This window comes from Cajanus cajan, chromosome 5 (genome assembly GCF_000230855.2).
Source record: "Cajanus cajan strain Asha chromosome 5, NIPB_CcT2T_4, whole genome shotgun sequence".
NCBI lineage: Eukaryota > Viridiplantae > Streptophyta > Magnoliopsida > Fabales > Fabaceae > Cajanus > Cajanus cajan.
Genome location: NC_138521.1, coordinates 34679836 through 34692641, shown reverse-complemented (window position 1 = coordinate 34692641; position 12806 = coordinate 34679836). Strand labels below are relative to the sequence as shown.

At 40.9% G+C, this 12806-nt stretch overlaps 1 protein-coding gene across 1 annotated transcript; it reads right to left on the bottom strand.

The window, feature by feature from the left end:
• Positions 1-4842: 4842 nt before the first annotated feature.
• Positions 4843-9495, bottom strand: LOC145957971 (uncharacterized). The gene is made up of 4 exons (XM_083074415.1): positions 8005-9495; positions 7556-7704; positions 5894-7330; positions 4843-5563 (listed from the first exon to the last, which is right to left on the bottom strand). The coding sequence occupies exons 1-4, from the start codon at positions 9493-9495 to the stop codon at positions 4843-4845; spliced, it is 3798 nt and encodes a 1265-aa protein (XP_082930541.1).
• Between the last annotated feature and the right edge of the window lie 3311 nt (positions 9496-12806).

Here is a 12806-nt window from a genome sequence, read left to right as displayed (position 1 = left end):
ACTTATTCTCTGTTTATTGAAAAAACAAAAAAATAAAAAATATAAACTTCAGAAAAACAATACGCCCGTATCATGTTCAGTACGCCCGTACCAAAATTAGGGTTATGAACAAATTTTCAATACAATACGGGCATACTGAAATGAATAACGGCCGTATCGGCAATAACAGAAATCCTCCCTCACGTCGATGACAAAATTCCTCCAAGAAGAAGAGGATAGGGGGAGCCATTCATTTTTTCTAAAAAACAACAAATTAATAAAATAATTAAACTTGCATTTTGTGCATCGCGCACATTAATTGCACATTCAAAGACCTCATCATGAGGCAATTGCATAAAAATAGAAAAAATAGAAAATTGCTTGTGTATGACAGCAGCAAACAAAATGCAAAGATTCAGAAAATCAACAGCGTCATACAAAATAACTGAGCCTGGAGAGGCTTGCCGAAAGAATACTCTCAAAATAACTGAGCCTGGAGAGGCTTGCCGAAAGAATACTCTCAAAATAACTGAGCCTGGAGAGGCTTGCCGAAAGAATACTCTCAAAATAACTGAGCCTGGAGAGGCTTGCCGAAAGAATACTCTCAAAATAACTGAGCCTGGAGAGGCTTGCCGAAAGAATACTCTCAAAATAACTGAGCCTGGAGAGGCTTGCCGAAAGAATACTCTCAGAATAACTGAGCCTGGAGAGGCTTGCCGAAAGAATACTCTCAAAATAACTGAGCCTGGAGAGGCTCGCCGAAATAATACTCTTTCAAAATAATTGAGCCTGGAGAGGCTCGCCGAAATAATACTCTCTCATAATAACTGAGATATTTCTATACAGAAAAAGCCGAAAAACAACAGAAAAGGCAAAAATACAGAAAAAGCCAAAAAATGACAAAAAAGGCAAAAATACAGAAAAAGCCAAAAAATGACAAAAAAGGCAAACATACAGAAAAAGTCAAAAGTCGACAAAAAAAGACAAAGATTTCACATCTTTCAGAATAACTGAGCCTGGAGAGGCTTGGAGAAATAATACTTCATCAGAATAAATGAGCCTGGAGAGGCTCGCAGAAATAATACTCCCCAGAGAAACCTCAACTCAAGCTCACGGAACGAATCCCCAGCGAGAGCTATCAAAGCAAAATCGACGCAATCCCCAATGGAAGTGCGATCATCCAAACAGTATATACAAGTCAAAAGACTTAACACTTCCTCAGTGGAAGATAGCTCTCCGACTCAAAGCGCTGAGTGAGGCTAAGCCTGCAGAGGCTTCCTAAATAATACTCTGGGATACATAAGATCCCTCATTCCCCAATCGCCTACTCAGAGGCATCCCTGCAAAAGGAGAAAAATCAAAAAATATCAATAAATATTCCCCAAGCGGAATCCGGCACTCAGCCGAACACTGAACTTCAAATCCCCAGTCGCCTACTCAAGAGGCACTCCTTCAAAAAGGAAAACCCAAAAAAGAAATCAATAACAATTCCCCAAGCGGAATTTGGCTTTTCAGCCAATCATCAAACATCAAGATAATTCGCCTACTTAGAGGCACTTCCTTCAAAAAGCAAATATCATAAAAAGATCAATAAGTATTCCCCAAGTGGAATCCGGCTCTTAGCCAAACATCGAACGTCAAGCCGATACGCCTAACAGAAGAGGCTAATCACAACCAATGACAAAATCCCCTAGCGGATAACAGCCTACACAGAGGCTACAAAATCAGAAAATCAAAAAGAGTCACCCGAATAAGGATAACCGGGATACTCCACCAACGTCGAAAGGACGTCAGCCAATCATAAGGCATCGCTCAACTCAGAGAGAGAGCATCTGTGTCTATACCCCAAGGAGTCAGAAATTCCCCAAGGGTACCAACAATGCAATGCAAGTTGGGGCACAGGAACCTGTGAATGACTGCACATCCCCTAGACGGATCCCTGCGTTATCCAGCCCTCAGTGGCACAAAAATCAAAAACAATCGTCGAAGCAGCATCGTGGACTGTGGAGACAAAATCAACATCCAGAATCCCCAGCGAATAACAGCCTACACAGAGGCAGCAAAATCAGAAAACCAAAAGAGACACCCGAACAAGGATAACCGGGATACTCCACCAACGTCGAAAGGACGTCAGCCAATCATAAGGCACCGCTCACATCAGAAAGAGCATCTTTGTGTCTGCACCCAAAGGAATCAGAAATTCCCCAGTGGGAACCAACTACGCAATGGAAAGTTGGGACACAAGAACCTATGAGTAACTGCACATCCCCTAGACGGATCCCTGCGTTATCCAGCCCTTAGTGGCACAAAATCAAAAAACAACCGTCGAAGCAGCATCGTGGACTGTGGAGACAAAATCATCACGAATCCCTGGAAAGGAGATATTCACGCTACCCCCGTCGTCACAAACACGGAGGTATGCAGCTTCCGGCTCGGGCAATGAGCGAAGCTATCTCTGGAAAAGGGGTACTCACCGCTCACCGTTGTCACAAAGGTACTTAGCTTCCGGCTCAAACAAAGAGTGAAGCTAAGCCTGGAGAGACGGTACTTACAGCTTCCAGCTTGGGCAACAAGCAAAGCAAGGCCTGGAGAGGCAAAACTCACACTGCTCACCGTCGTCACAAAGGTACTTAGCTTCCGGCTCAAACAAAGAGTGAAGCTAAGCCTGGAGAGGCGGTACTCAACCATCAGCGTCATCAGAGGCGCGTTGATGTCCAACTTCCGGCTCGGGCGTCGAGTGAAGTTGACCTTGGAGAAGGTAAACTCAGCTACCGAGGATGTCAGAAGCGCCGAGGTATGCACCCACCTGGAGAGGCTACTCAACATTTTTCCACCGGAAGACGCTACAAGTCAGAAGGTCGGCGCAATACCCGGACAATTGGGTCAACTCCTTTACTTGTCAGCCGATACACCAAAAGGCCGTCCGACTAAGTAAAGGGGGGGCAGCTGTAGACCCCTAAAATTGTCCGGGTCGGAAATAAAGCTTGAAGACTCTCGAAGACTGAAGGATAATCAGCCAGAAGGACTCCTCGAAGGCCCTAGGAGGGTTCTTTGTAGGTCTAGAGGTCTTAGAATAGCTCAAAATAAGGAAGTGGAGGGAAAAAGCCCAATACGGCCGTACTGAACTTAATACGGCCGTATTGAAGCTTCAATACGGCCGCAGCGAAACTCAATACGGCGTATTGAAGTTTCTGAAACTTCAATACGGCCGTACTGAAGTCAATACGACCGTATTGACACTTCAATACAACCGCAGCGAACTCAATACGGGCGTATTGAAATTTCTGAATTTCAATACGACCGTATTGAACTTCAATACGACCGTATTGAAGTTCAAAAATTTCAATACGGCCGTATTGCCCCTGTAGGCCGTATTGCGCCTATTCCCTATAAATATGACGTCAATTGGACGTCATTCCACACTTTTTGGGATAGTTTCAACCCTCTCCTTGAGTATTCTGGGGTTTTTGAGCAGTGTTCTGCCCTAGAAATCACTCGGAGAGTTGATCCGACGAAGTTCTTGAGCCCCGAGCCATTTTGCTTGAGGATCGAACCTAGTCGAGGGGAAATCTTTTTGATTCCCTTAGTTAAAATTTTGTTCTAGGAGAGCGAGGAGCGGGCTTGTAGAGCGAGGGAACGCCAAAACGCTTCCCAGTTCTTTGCAATATATAAAAGCACGCTTCAAGAGGTTTCCTTTCAATCCTTCCTTTTACTGCTTTCTGTGTGCATATTTAAACTGTCATCATGTAGATAGTCGATTTATAATTGCTTAGAATAAATAGGGGTAATTTAGTAATTTTATACTATTATTTTAAAAAATAATCTGTCATAGGGAACCCGAAAGGGGCGCCGTGGGGTGCTAACACCTTCCCCACGCGTAACCGACTCCCTTACCCGACTCTGGTTGTAATGGCCAAAGTTGATTTTTAAATCAATTGCCTTATCCCTTTTTCCAATGTTTTGAGTAAAACATTGGTGGCGACTCCACGAACCCTCCTTTTGCGAAAACCACTAATCCATGGAGGGTCCCGCTTGGGATTAATATGGATTAGTGAGCCTTTTAATAAAATTGCTCGTTTGACGAGGTCTCAGTTTGAGAATAAGTCATTCTAGCAATCCACATTTTTAAAACAAATAATGAGTCCAACCATCCTTCGCGAATGCCGAAAGCCCCGTTTCGGGCCGGTGGCGACAGCGATCACCAGGGTTACGTGACGACGTAACCCAACTGTATGTTTTCCATGAAAGGTTAGGTGTGTTACATGGGTGTCGCCACCCGCCGAAACGGACCTTGGCATTCGCAACGATGGTCGGACTCTTTTTAAGTTTTGAAAGATGATGGATTGTTAGAACGACTTATTCTCAAACTGAGACCTCATCGAACTAACAATTTTATTAAATGATTCACCAATCCATGTTAATCGATTATAAGGAAGGCGCCACAAATATGATTATTTGATAAGCCAAGAAAGATCGCCACAAGAATTGGAGAATTCTTGATAAGATCAAATGATGCAAGGAAAAACCCTAGCAGAGCTAAAACTCACAAAAATTTGTAATCTGAATAATCTGTCCTTTTCTCAATTCTCAAAATGTTTAATACAACTTTTGTTTGAGTTTGCCTCATTTGGAAGTAAATAAAGAAAATTAAAATATTAATATCCCAACAGAAGCTAATATGCCCAAGTGGTTTGATGAAGGCATTATAAGCTTAAGGTCTTGGGTTCAAATCCTGAAATGTAGTAGTTTATTATTTTTATTTTTAATACTGCCTTTTACAAAACAAAACTAACACAACTTTAAAACTTAAGACATAAAAAGATAATAATAATAAAATAAAAACGAAATCTTCCAGTTGGCCTCCTAGCTTCCCAAGCAAGCTATGCATGTAATAAGTCTAGCCTCCTCCATGTGTTGAGTCGATTGTTGGGTCTCTAGTAAATGGGCCACTTTGTGCTGCAATGCCTCTTGGGTTTTTTTAAGCATCCCTCTAGTCATAGGCCCACTTAAGATTTGAATTGGATCTTGATCTTTGTCCTCTTCGTCGTGGACTTGGGCCTTCTGGTCATGGGCCTCTTGAGTTTGGGCTTTTATGTCCACATCATTCTCTCCTTCTTGGGCAGCATTTGTCCTCAAAGCTATGAATTCATCTCCTGCATCAAAATGAGTCAAATCAGCAACATTAAAAGAAGAACTTACACCATACTCACCTGGTAGATCAATTTTGTAAGCATTATCATTGATCTTTTCTAGGACTTGGAAAGGCCCATCTCCTCTAGGTTGAAGTTTGGACTTCCTTTGTTCAGGGAACCTCTCTTTTCTCATATGTACCCAAACCCAATCACCAGGTTCAAAAATAACTTTCTTTCTGCCCTTGTTGGCTTGTTTGGCATAACTCTCAATTTTCTTTTCAGTTTGAGCTTTCACTTGCTCATGCAACTTCTTCACATATTCAGCCTTAGCCTGTGCATCTTTATGCTTAAATTCAGAAATGTTAGGCATAGGTAACAAGTCAAGTGGTGTTAGAGGATTAAATCCATACACAATTTCAAATGGTGAACATTTAGTTGTGCTATGGACAACCCTATTATATGCAAACTCTACATGAGGCAAATGTTCTTCCCAAAATTTAATATTTTTCTTTAAAACAGTCCTAAGCAAAGTGCCTAAAGTTCTATTCACTACCTCAGTTTGTCCATCGGTTTGTGGGTGACAAGTAGTAGAGAAAAGTAATTTAGTACCCAACTTACCCCACAACGTTCTCCAAAAATGACTTAGGAACTTGGTGTCCCTATCACTTACAATGCTCCTAGGTAGCCCGTGGAGTCGCACAACTTCCCTAAAAAATAAGTCAGCTACATGGCAAGCATCATTAACCTTTTTACATGGTATAAAATGTGCCATTTTTGAAAACCTGTCAACAACAACAAAAATAGAATCTTTTCCATTCTTTGTTCTAGGCAACCCCAAAACAAAGTCCATAGATATATCAATCCAAGGAAAATCAGGAACAGGCAAAGGGGTATACAATCCATGAGGCTTAACTTTAGATTTAGCCTTTTTACAAACAATACAATGATCACAAAATTTATGTACATCATGCTTCATATGGGGCCAATAGAAATGTTCTTGCAAAATTTCCAACGTCTTTTGAACCCCAAAATGACGCATCAATCCCCCCTCATGTAATTCACTCACAAGTAGCTCTCTAATGGAACACTTAGGCACACACAATCTATTTGCTTTAAACAAGAACCCATTATGCCTATAGTAACCATTTTCAGAAAACTTTTCACATGCAGCAAAATTTTCAGCAAAGTCCACATCATGCATATACATGTCTTTCAAAGATTCAAGACCAAATAGTTTAGTTTCAAGCATAGAGAGCAAATTATGTCTCCTAGACAAAGCATCAGCCACTACATTCCCTTTTCCCTTTTTATGCTTGATGACATATGGAAATTGCTCTAGAAACTCTACCCACTTAGCATGCCTCTTATTAAGCTTACCTTGTCCTTTTAAGTACTTTAAGGACTCATGATCACTATGGATGACAAACTCTTTGGGCAAAAGGTAATGTTGCCAAGTCCTTAAAGCTCTCACCAAGGCATACAATTCCTTATCATAAGTGGGATAGTTTAGGGCAGCCCCATTCAACTTCTCACTAAAATAAGCAATTGGATGACCTTCTTGCATCAAAACAGCCCCAATACCCACATTAGATGCATCACATTCAATTTCAAAAGATTTTGCAAAATTTGGTAATGCAAGAATGGGGGCATTAGTTAGTTTGTGCTTAAGTTCAGAAAATGCCTTCTCTTGTTTTTCACCCCATTTAAACCCAACATGCTTTTTAACTATTTCATTAAGAGGTGCAGCCAAAGTACTAAAATCCTTAACAAACCTCCTATAGAAACTAGCTAACCCATGAAAACTTCTCACTTCACTCACATTCTTAGGGGTAGGCCACTCTTGGATGGCTCTAATCTTTTCCTCATCAACTTGTACCCCTTTAGAACTCACAACAAATCCCAAAAACACAACATGATCAGTGCAAAAGGTACATTTTTCAATATTAGCAAACAATTTTTCCTTTCTGAGCACATTCATGACAGCACTTAAATGTTCAACATGCAAATCAAAGTTAGTGCTATATATCAGAATATCATCAAAGTATACCACAACACATTTGCCTAAAAATTCCTTTAAGACATGGTTCATCAATCTCATAAAAGTGCTTGGGGCATTAGTTAACCCAAAGGGCATCACTAGCCACTCATACAAACCATACTTAGTTTTAAAGGCAGTTTTCCATTCATCCCCTTCCCTAATCCTAATTTGATGGTACCCACTTTTCAAGTCAATTTTTGAAAAAATACAGGCACCATGCAATTCATCCAATAAGTCATCTAACCTAGGAATAGGATGCCTATACTTAACTGTGATGTTGTTGATGGCTCTACAATCAGTGCACATCCTCCATGTTCCATCCTTCTTAGGGACTAAAATGACTGGAACTGCACATGGGCTCATGCTTTCTTGTACCCATCCTTTGCTCATCAATTCTTCGACTTGCCTTTGGATCTCTTTGGTCTCTTGGGGATTACTTCTATATGCTGGTCGGTTGGGCAATGACACTCCTGGAATGAGATCAATATGGTGTTCAATTCCCCTCAAAGGTGGTAGTCCCTTTGGTAACTCCTTCGGAAACACATCTTTATATTCCTGCAAAATAAATTCAACACTAGGAGGAATAGCAATTTTATTTGAATTGTCAGCAACAAAAATATTATTTTTGCAGTACATCAAGTAAAGTGGTTTGTGAGCAAGAAACATCTTTTTCACCTCACTTTCTTTTGCTAAACAACTCATTTTTCTCTCAAGTGTTTCACTCTTTCCCTCAAGTGTTTCACTCTTTCCCTCAAGTGTTTCACTCTTCTTCTTTCTACTTTTGATAGGTGTTTCACTCTTCTCTCTTTTCTCTTGCATTATTTTTTCTCTCATTTTTATTTGATCCTCACACACATCTCTAGGAGATAATGGTTTGAGAATAATTTTCTGGTCATTGTGCATGAAAGAAATTTTGTTGGTGAATCCATCATGTAGTGCTTTTGTGTCATACTGCCATGGCCTCCCTAGGAGGAGATGAGTTGCCTCCATTGGAACCACATCACACAACACCTTATCATTATACCTTCCAATTGAGAAGCACACCTCAACCTGCTGAGTTACTTTCATCTCTCCATCTTCACTAAGCCATTGAAGTTTGTATGGCCTAGGATGTGGTTTGGTTCCCAAATTTAACTTAGATACTAATCTGGAACTAGCCACATTAGTACAACTTCCACCATCAACTATTAAAGAGCATAATTTACCTTTGATGGAACATCTAGTGTGGAAAATATTTTCTCTTTGGGTTTGCTCAAGTGGTTGTATCTGACTTCCCAACAACCTCCTTACCATTAGTATATCACCCTGCAATGCTTCCTCTTCTTTCTCCACTTCTTCTTCATCAGGTTCAGATTCACTAGTGATTTGCCCATCCTCCTTCATGATCATGATCCTCCTAGTTGGGCATTCAGAAGCAATATGTCCTCTTCCCAAGCATTTGAAGCATTTGATGTTTCTAGTTCCAGTAGGAAAGACAGATGTATTTGGATTTGTTGGTGATTTCCCTTGTGGAGGAGTCACTGCTGAACTAGATGAATTTCCTCCTTCCTTCTTAAATCTATCCCTCCAGTTTGGATTATAAGAACTGGAAGAATTCTTCCTTGCTATACCTTTCCTCTTGAGTTGTTGTTCAACCTGTACAGCCTTGTGCAACAAATCTTCCATCTCCACATATTCCTGCAATTCCACAACATCCCTAATATCAGTGTTTAGGCCATTCAGAAAACGAACCATTGTTGCTTTATTTTCTTCCTCTATGCAGGCTCTCATCAATGCCATCTCCATCTCCTTATAGTATTCTTCAACAGTCATGCTACCTTGAGTTAATTTTTGAAGTTTTAAACGCAAAGTTCTACTATAACTGGTTGGCACGTATCTCTTCCTCATGACTCTCCTCATTTCAGCCCATGTATCTATTTCCCGTTCCTCATCTCTTTGCATTTCCTTTTGATATTTGTTCCACCAAATGAGGGCATAGTCTGAGAATTCAGCTGCAGCCAACTTGACCTTTTGTGCTTCAGTATAGTCATTGCATGAAAACACATGTTCAATCTTCATCTCCCACTCTAGATAGGCATCTGGATCACTCCTACCTTTGAATGGGGGAACATTCAACTTCACTCCTTCAAGTCTGTTTTGTCTAGGACCTCTATTGCCGCCTCTACCTCCCCTATTTCGGTTAGGACCTCCATCATCTTGATTTAGTTGATTTTCAATTCCTTCAATCCTCTCATAGAGCTCTTGATTATTTTGTGTCATCAATCTTTGCATTTGTGCAGTCATAGCTTCAAGTAACAATCTTTGAGCTCCATCTAAATGAGGACCACCACCTCCCGCTCCTGCCATTGTTCAACTAAAAGAACCGAAAACAAAAAAAAATGTGAAGTAATAGGACCTTACCACTCTTCTCACGTGTTTGCACTCAAAGATGTACCACTCGTGTTTACTCTCAACTTGGCTTTTGTGTAAATATTCACTCTTGCCTTTTTCCACTCAATCTCTGACTTAAGGTTCTTACAAGAATCAAATAATCTATAATCAAGAATCACCTTCAAGGATAGCAATCATAAGGAATAAAATAGAATTGTAGTACCCACAAAGGACAAGTAGCAACGAACAAGGAAGACACTTGACACTTAGGAATTTTATCAAACAGGTAATGTGCACAAAATTTAAGGAAGAACAACTGCCATATATTTGTATATATATATATATATATACATATATATATATATATATATATATTTTTTTTTTTAACTTCTTTTGCTGCAGATTTTTTTTTTTTTTTTTAAACTTCTTTTGCTGCAGATTTTTTTTTTGGGCAGAATTTATGTTCCAAAATGAAAGAGAATCACTAAAGAAATATGTGGATACACAATAACAAGAAGAAATGAAACAAGGAAAGAAAAAAAATTTAAAACAGGAATTTGAACAGTACCGTGAACAGTGATGATGAACAGTGCGCGTGAATAGTCGATGAACAATGACGATGAACAGTGCGCGTGAACAGTATCGATGAACAGTCCAGGAACTGTGTGTGTGAACAGTACCGATGAACAGTACCAGGACGGTGTTGTGTGAATAGTACCCCTAACCTAGCTCTGAATACCAAATGATGTGAATTAATCGATTATAAGGAAGGCGCCACAAATATGATTATTTGATAAGCCAAGAAAGATCGCCACAAGAATTGGAGAATTCTTGATAAGATCAAATGATGCAAGGAAAAACCCTAGCAGAGCTAAAACTCACAAAAATTTGTAATCTGAATAATCTGTCCTTTTCTCAATTCTCAAAATGTTTAATACAACTTTTGTTTGAGTTTGCCTCATTTGGAAGTAAATAAAGAAAATTAAAATATTAATATCCCAACAGAAGCTAATATGCCCAAGTGGTTTGATGAAGGCATTATAAGCTTAAGGTCTTGGGTTCAAATCCTGAAATGTAGTAGTTTATTATTTTTATTTTTAATACTGCCTTTTACAAAACAAAACTAACACAACTTTAAAACTTAAGACATAAAAAGATAATAATAATAAAATAAAAACGAAATCTTCCAGTTGGCCTCCTAGCTTCCCAAGCAAGCTATGCATGTAATAAGTCTAGCCTCCTCCATGTGTTGAGTCGATTGTTGGGTCTCTAGTAAATGGGCCACTTTGTGCTGCAATGCCTCTTGGGTTTTTTTAAGCATCCCTCTAGTCATAGGCCCACTTAAGATTTGAATTGGATCTTGATCTTTGTCCTCTTCGTCGTGGACTTGGGCCTTCTGGTCATGGGCCTCTTGAGTTTGGGCTTTTATGTCCACATTAGGTTAGGTGTGTTACATGGGTGTCGCCACCCGCCGAAACGGACCTTGGCATTCGCGACGATGGTCGGACTCTTTTTAAGTTTTGAAAGATGATGGATTGTTAGAACGACTTATTCTCAAACTGAGACATCATCGAACTAACAATTTTATTAAATGATTCACCAATCCATGTTAATCCCAAGCGGGACCCTCCATGGATTAGTGGTTTTCGCAAAAAGAAGGGTTCTTGGAGTCGCCACCAATGTTTTACTCAAAACATTGGAAAAAGATATAAGGCAATTGATTTTCGCAAATCAACTTTGGCCATTACAACCAGAGTCGGGTAAGGGAGTTGGTTACGTGCGAGGAAGGTGTTAGTACCCCACAACGCCCCTTTCGGGTTCCCTATGACGGATTATTTCATGAATAATAGTGTAAAGTTAGTAAATTACCCCTATTTATTAGAAACAATTATTAGTAAAATATTTACATTATGAAAATTCTAAACATGCAATGCAACAATCAAAAAGCAATAAAAGCGGTAAAAGAAGGGATTTGGAAAGAAACCTTCGAAGCGGGCTTTTATATATTCAAAACGAAGTTTGGGAGGCTTTTTGGCGCTCCTTCCCACTACACGTCCGCTCGCTCCTTTCCCTAAAGATAATTTTTACTATGGAAATCAAAGAGATTTCCCTTCGACTTGTTCGAGTCTCAAGCTAATGGCTCATGACTCAAGAACTTCGTCGGATTGGCTCTCGGAGAGACTTCTAGGGCAGAGAATAGCTCAAAAACCCAAGAATACTCAGCACGAGGGTCCAGAAGTGTGGAAAAAGTGTGGGAGGACGTGCAAATGACGTCCTATTTATAGGATTGAGGCGCAATACGGCCTGGGAGGTCAATACGGCCCGTATTGGGGTTTTGAACTATAGTACGGCCGTATTGAATTTGGTACGGCCCGTACTGAGCCATTTTGAACTATAGTACGGCCGTATTGAATTTGGTACGGCCGTACTGAAGTTCAAAAACTTCAGTACGGCCCTATTGATTTCACTACGGCCGTATTGCAGTTCAAATGGCTCAGTACGGCCGTACTGAACCTCTGGGAGGGTGTATTGAGCTCCAATCCTCGCACACCCTTATTCTAAGCTACTCTAAGACTTCTAGACCTACAAAGAATCATCCTAGGGTCTTCCAGGAGTCCTTCCGGCTGACTTTCCTTCGGTCTTCGAGAGTCTTTGAGTCTTATTTCCGACCCGGACAATTTTAGGGGTCTACAGCTGCCCCCCCCTTTACTTAGTCGAACGGTTTTTTGGTGTACCGGTTGACAAGTAAAGGAGTTGACCCAATTTTCCGGGGAGTAAGCCATCCTTCCGACTTGTAGTGTCTTCCGGTGCGAAAATTGTTGAGTGGCCTCTCCAGGTTGAGTATTAGTCGTCGCCTCTCTAGGCTCGTGCGTACCTCGGTGTTTCTGACAACCTCGGTAGCGTGAGTTTGCCCTCTCCAGGGTCTGCATGCCTCCGTGTTTCTGACGACGTTGGCAGCTGCATACCTCCGTGTTTCTAACGACGTCGATAGCTGAGTATTGGTCGTCGCCTCTCCAGGCTCGTGCATACCTCGGTGTTTCTGACAACCTCGGTAGCTGCATACCTCCGTGTTTCTGACGACGGGGTAGCTGAGTATTGGTCGTCGCCTCTCCAGGCTCGTGCATACCTCGGTGTTTCTGACAACCTCGGTAGCTGCATACCTCCGTGTTTCTGACGACGGGGTAGCTGAGTATTAGTCGTCGCCTCTCCAGGCTCGTGCATACCTCGGTGTTTCTGACAACCTCGATAGCTGCATACCTCCGTGTTTCTGACGACGGGGTAGCTGA